This window comes from Macrotis lagotis, chromosome 4 (genome assembly GCF_037893015.1).
Source record: "Macrotis lagotis isolate mMagLag1 chromosome 4, bilby.v1.9.chrom.fasta, whole genome shotgun sequence".
Taxonomy (NCBI): domain Eukaryota; kingdom Metazoa; phylum Chordata; class Mammalia; order Peramelemorphia; family Peramelidae; genus Macrotis; species Macrotis lagotis.
The window spans coordinates 63,572,374-63,579,550 of NC_133661.1; the positions used below are offsets into that span (position 1 = coordinate 63,572,374).

The 7,177-nt window shown below is 32.2% G+C and overlaps 1 protein-coding gene across 1 annotated transcript in view; it reads right to left on the reverse strand.

Annotated features, from left to right (window-relative positions):
• Positions 1 to 6,862, reverse strand: part of MAT1A (methionine adenosyltransferase 1A) — a 39,825-nt gene extending 32,963 nt beyond the window's left edge. The window contains exon 1 of the mRNA XM_074232990.1: positions 6,528 to 6,862. Within this exon, the coding sequence (XP_074089091.1) occupies positions 6,528 to 6,621 (94 nt within the window). The 5' untranslated portion in view covers positions 6,622 to 6,862. The remainder of the gene's footprint in view (positions 1 to 6,527) is intronic.
• Positions 6,863 to 7,177: the final 315 nt, after the last annotated feature.

Genomic DNA, 7,177 nt, shown 5'->3' on the forward strand with positions numbered 1-7,177 from the left:
AAATAATTCTATGAATACTATTCATTAAAGCAACAAACTGCTAAGAGTATAGACAAAAAGCCCATAGGTATTAAATCTAAATTGTTTTAGCAGCTGGAAACTGAAACATGTTTATACTGTTGCCTATTATCAATTTCCTCTAATATTTTATGTAATTTTTATCTGGTATTAATATACTTACTTTATATTTTAGACTCATTTTACCAATAGGAATTTGCTTATGATTTTTTGTTTCTATTTTCAAAAAATCTATACCTACAAATAATTTTCAATTATTTACATAAAAATATCACCTGGGGAACTATGTGAATTTAATTGGAATCTAAATCTTCTTTGAACAATATAGTATGCCATGCATGCCCAAATCAAATATATTTATCTTAGTATTATCTACCACATAAAATGAAGCACTACTCTGGAAGTGGAAAGTTGACCATTTTTGCAAATATTTTACTGTATAGAAATTTTTAATAAGACTAAAAGAAAAAATTGTCTGGGAGTGATGTTCATTGCTCCAACACTAGAAGTGTTATATTTTATATCATACATTTTACTTTAATTGTATTTTAGCAAAATTTTAAAATTCTCTATATTCATTGAAAAGTTCTTTTATTTCTTTAATAGGAAGAATTCTAATATTATCTTTAAAAATCCTAACAGCCATCTGGAAATAGTTCATATTATCTAAAAAAAACTAGCATGAGTTCCACTCATAATATCCCAATTTGAAATTTTGAATATAGTTACCTGTATACAGGGCTTGTCTAAAAATTCAAAGCAAAATTAAAATTAAGAACTGGAAGGGACCAACCCCTTCATTTTACAGATGTGGAATCTGAGGTACAGAAAGGGGAATGACTTATCCAAGATGACACAGAAGTAAGTCAAGCTCAGATTTCAGTTTTATTATTATTTGGTATTATTATCATTCTAAATCTAGTACTCACATTGGAAAATGTTTTAAAAACATTTATCTTTATCTTGCTTTAACACTCAGAGGATCTGATTAGCTCTCACATGGTAGAAACAAGAGGACCATTCAAGGGTTATGTATCATCCAAATAAAAATAGATTAGAATGAATAATCTTGATAGAATTTAATGAAGCAACAATTCATCCCCCTGTCTGACTCCCTGTGTTTCATTTCCATGGGTGGAATAGGAAACAGGAAATAAAATTTCATGCTGTCAAAATACCACAACTGGGTCTACTTTAGTACATGCAGAAGAGACAGTCAAAACTGTATCTGACTGATGATAGGGTATAATAATTAAAATTCAATTCAGCAAACACCTATTAAATGTCTACTCTATGTAAGGCTTAATGATAGGTTTGGGGCAGGGAGTGGGTTGCAAAGGTAGTAATGAAATAATTCCTTCATTTAAGCAACATATGTTCTCTTACCAGGTTCTTTGCACACTCAGGATACTTCTGGAGCCTCCCTGAATGAAGCAATCAATCAACAACCATTTAGTATACACTCACTCAATGCAACTAGAAGTATACACAGTCCCATGAAAAATATAGATAATGGAGATGAAGCCTAGTCCAGGGTATGTAGTCTTCTCAAAGTTGACCAATTTCTACTAGGTTCTTTATCATGATCATCAATGAAGAAAGATTATATGCCAATTCCATAAAGGCCTATCGAAGCAAGTGTGTAGAAAAGCAAAACTTACTCCTGTTTACACATAATCAATCAGATGGTCAATCAATGGAGGAGCCTTCCTGCATGAAATAAGAGTTCAATAACCAAAGGCTCATATAAGATCTCAAAATTATCTACTTTATGAGTGTACTGTAACCAACCTGAATAATTCAATCAGTCTTACCCAAGTATTCACTTAGATGAAAAAAAAGGTAGTTCTAAGCAATCTGGAAACAATAGTACTTTCTTAGAAACTTGAGAATGTGAAATTTATTGTCATGGTTTTCCTTCTAAAAGAACAGATTGCAACCCTACTATAACAGAGTAGCTAATCTTCAAGAATTGGTGGGGTCAAAAATAATGTATCATCCTGTGGCCCATGACATGATGTTGAACGTCTTAAAATCTAGCTAGTCTGGTCCTTAAAACTACATACAAATGGCTCATCTCTAGGGCCATATTAGAGTTTTTCCAGCTGAGTAAAACCAACATCACTTCGCTTTACTGGCATTCCTTCCATACTACAATGAGGAAATGAAGAATAAGAATTTATCACATGTATACGTTACATCTAAGGTCTGATAGAATACATTTCCATGTGTCATGCCCACTTCAAAATCTTCTAAACTTAAAAACTCTAACCTTTTGCTCAACAGGTTGAGTAAGTGTAATGACTGTGTTCCTATTTTTGAAGGAAGTTCAAGAGATAACTCACAGTGGATAAAATGCTAGTTCTGGAATCAAGAAGACCTGAATTCAAATCCATTTTAATATGAACTGTGTGACTCTAGGTAAGTCACATAACTTCTTTGTCTCAGTTTCATCATCTGTAAAATGAAATTAATAATAGTATTTGCCTCCCAAGGTGGTACAAATAAAATGAAATAAGGGATGAAGAACTTTGCAAAACGTAAACTGTGAAAATGATAACTTTTATCATAATTGTGATTATTGGTAGAAAGCAAGCAACAGTAAAGAATGGTATAGTCCTTGCTAATTTTTTTCTTTATAAAAATTAAAACAATCAAAATACTAAAGGAAGCAATATATCACTTTTTTAAACATATTGAACTTGAAGTCAATAGACCTGGGTTTGAATGCCCCCTCTTGAAGATACTAAATTTGGGACCATGGAAAAGTCACTTAAACACTAAGATCCTCACTTTTTTCCATCTTGTAAATGGTGATAATAATAGTTGTACTACCTAAACCATATATTTGCTTAATAAATGTGAGTGGTTATTATCATCATCTAATTTTCAAGGAAGCTCCCTCAATTCTTGAATTAGTCTGTATTATAATTCTATATATACTTTATCATTCATACTTATGCTCCTTTCACAAAGGAATAACTAATTTCCTTTTTTACATTGCCTTTAAAGTAAATAAGTTTCCAGCTGTTAGCTATTGCAATCATCTTATGATATGCTAATACTTACTCAGGAATCTTTCAAAGGGACATAAATCTGGTAGGTATGTCTCCTCTGTAGATCAAAATAAGAGTTGATTCTATTTTTGGGAAACATCTTTTTCTAATAATAAAGAATTATCAGTCTTCCTATACAAGCTAAGGAAAGGTACATGATGTTAACATTTAATAAGCTTCTGTTATGAGCAAGATATAATTACTATATTATATATTAAATATTATAATTATATCATATTATTATATTATATATTTATATATTATAATCTATCTGGAGTGATTAAATGCACTTAAATTAAAATGGATATGTAGGAATGCCAAATGAATGGTCCTAGATATTGAAGACAAACATTTCAGTAGAATATTGAACACATCTAATGAATGTGGTTAAAGGGATGTATATTCTATTTATGTTTACTTTTATTAGTATTATTTAATATTGTAGTGATAATACCATGATCTGAAGCTTCATATAAACATTGCAGGCTCAATATCTTTTTAGTACCAATGATAGAGTAAGATTAAATTGTTTATATTGCCAAAAAATAATTCATTTTGAAATAAATTCAAATTCTATATTCAGATAGTAGTTTGATCCTTCAAAAATACATCCAAGGAACTGTGATCTTGGTATGGGTAATCACTCTAACCATTAAAATCACAGACCATGGGGCAGCTAGGTGGTGCAGTGCATAGAGTACCAGCCCTGGAGTCAGGAGTACCTAAGTTCAAATCCAGCCTCAGACACTTAATAATTACCTAGCTGTGTGGCCTTGGGCAAGCCACTTAACCCCATTGCCTTACAAAAAAAAAATCACAGACCATACATCCATGCTTGCTGATCTTTTATTACTCTCATCCATGGGGTCTCTCCACCATATTGGGTCCTTCCTCCAGATCTCTGGCTGGATACCAATGCCAGTGGAGCATGTGGATTATATTCCAATGAGAAAAAAGGCTCAAAGGATAAGATTATCCCATTTCATTTTCCAGTCATATATCCCTTTAATAATGTGCTTTACAATACTTTCATGCAAGATTTTTCACTGGTAATATGAAGTCATATTTTCCTCTTTACTGATTTTAGGTATTAAATGGTAGTAAATTAGATGGTAAAAAGACAGTAAATTGAAATTACTTCAAATATGATACATCTTGAAGTCTTCCCAGACTTCTCATATGATGGAAAAAATTAAAACATCAATTTAATTAATTTAGAGTGAAGGGAAATGGTGGATAGAAATTCATCTCAGAAGGATAGAAATTCATCATAATAATTTATTAATCAGTTGAGTTTTTCACTTTTCAACTACTCAGTACATACTATTGTATCTTCATGAATTCTTGGAAGACCCAAACTGGCCACTGGATGTTCAAGATCCCAAGTTTTCCCCCAAGTAAAGAGAATTAGAGCCTCTAATTGTTGACACTTCATAAATACTTGAAGCTCTCTAGATGAAACAAAGCATATACTGGAAAATAAATGCCATACTTGAAAATCAAGACAAAATATGAAGGGAGAAATAGAATATAGGCATAACAACATTCACCTACTACACAGGAATGTGGGGAAGGTCCTAATGAAGCAAAAGAAAATGACAAGAAGGGAGTAAAAGCAGAAGGATGGGAGATAAAGCAGATAATAAATGTTTACTGGATTGGGTTTGTTTGAGAAAATGTGTTATGTTGCAATACATTTCAAATTGTCAACAAAGCCTCTAAGTAGTACAAAAACACACACTGAAAACCTGGATTTAAGAGTTGCTGAAATGTCTTACCTAAAGTTAAAAAAATGCTTATGCAGAACTCCAAAATATAACTGAACTTTCTAATATTCCTATATCTATAATATATAGATATAGATATAGATATATATAGATACACACACACACACACACACACACACAGGAATAATGCCAGACACCAGGAACAACTGGAATTTCAATAATGCCTTCAAGTTAGCAAAACACTTTATAAACATTTCATGTGAGACTATCAATAGTCCTATAAGACAAATACTATAGGTGTCATTTATAAACATTTTACAGATAAGGAAAATGGGATTTCTAGAAGGTAAGTGACTTGCCATTGATCACATAGTTAATAAATGTCAGAGTAGAATTTGAACCATACTCAATCCATAATACCATATTGTATCTTTGGGAGAGCATGGCATAGAGTAAAAAGAAACGGAGGCTGAGTCAGAGACCATGGCTAAGGATATCGTTTCTGTAAGACTGATTGTTTGGTACTGAGCAAATTACTTCACTTTCTGAGCCTCAGTTTTCTCATCTGTAAAATATTGAGAATAGACTAGATGACCTCAAATGTCCCTTATAGCTCAAAGTCTAGAATTCTATGATTTCAAAGGTCTCTTTAGTTCTAAATGTTTAATCCTGTTTTTGATCATAGTGACAACTGTCAAGAAAAAATATTTCCTTTCCTATGTTAGTTATTGTTCATATGCCTTTTTAGAAGCCACAGGGCAAACAATTATCTTTTCAGCTCATGTTTTTTTCTTCACATTTCCTAAAATAACAGACATTTGATACCATCTCTTTCTTTCTAAAGTACATTCACTTAACATGGAAAACTCAGTGACCCTTGTCCTTGTTTGAGGGAACATTTTCTGTTGACTCAAGCTGCACATTGGCAGAGGATCATTCAATTATTAAATATATATATATATATATATATAAAATGAAGAAAGATATATAATTTTGAATGTTCTGACTATATATATACATATATATAAACATATATATATATATATAATACATATATATAAACATTCAATTGATTAAATTTGCATTTGCTAGTTCAAGGAACTCCATACATTTCCTTATCTAAAAAATATAATGAGATGCTAATAGGGTTAAACAAATTGTATATACTGTTGTTTTGTAGTCTATTATTTTCATTTTTCCTGTCAGATAACTAAGAATTCACCCTCTCTAGGAAAATATATTTTTCAAGACTCCAAAAATATGGAGCCCAAATCTAATTCATTCCTATTAGTGACAGTTAATAACAATTATTATTATTATTATCATTATTATTGTTAATAATAAAAATAAATTTATAGAGTGCCTTAAGGGGTACAAATGCTCTCTATATATCCTCATATTATCTTCACAACAATCCAGAAAAGTTGATATTAATATAGTATCTTTATTTTACAGAAGAGGCAATCAAATAATAACTAACTTAACCAGAGTCTTACAATTAATAAATATCTAAAGTAGGATTCAAATTCAGATCTGACTACTGGCCCAGAGCTCTTTTCACTGCATATTCTAACTATTCTGGTTTTTCTTTTTTTTCTTATTAGAAAAGTCATCACAAAAGTAATATAGACTAATACAAACTGTCCGTCTCCTACCTCTTTTATCCCATGTCACTGTTAGTATTAGTGACTTAACTGTGAAGCTACTCCCAGGCAGGCTAACTTACCAGGATGCCCTTCTCCTACAGACTCCGAAGTGAACATGAAAGCCCCTTCTTCACTCAGAGAATGGTCACACAAGCCATCCACAGGTCCATTCATGTTGCACCACTTTCCTTGCAAGCTTCTTCAAAGAGGACTCTGATGGATTGCACTCTGGTTTCCTTTGGGAGTCAAAAGGAATTTCCCACCCCAACTGAGTTGTTTCTATCTAGGAGACTGCCTTTGCCGGCAGAGCTTTGAGCAAGTGTGAGTAGAACAAGGATATATGAGAAAGTGAATGAGTGAACTGAATGGACATGTGCCTCTTCTCCCTATCAGTGTCTCTGTCTGATTGGATCTTTAGTTCCAGTGGCTCCTATATATGGAAAAGTGAAAGTGCCTGAACAATCATGTGAAAAAATTGGAGGAGTCCATTTACTGGGAGAAAAGGGGAGCCTTCTTTCTTTGGGAGAAACTTCAATGAACTCTGATGCCCCACATCATAAAATTCAGCATTGCACAGCAAGAAATCCCATGGTTTTTGCAAAAGTGAAGAACTCAGGGGATCCTTGACTGTCTTCATTAAGAATTTATGAGTTACTCCAATTTTAACATCCCCTTTGGACAGATGGAAATGTTTACACATGTATATTGTTGTTGCTTAAAAATAGGAAAA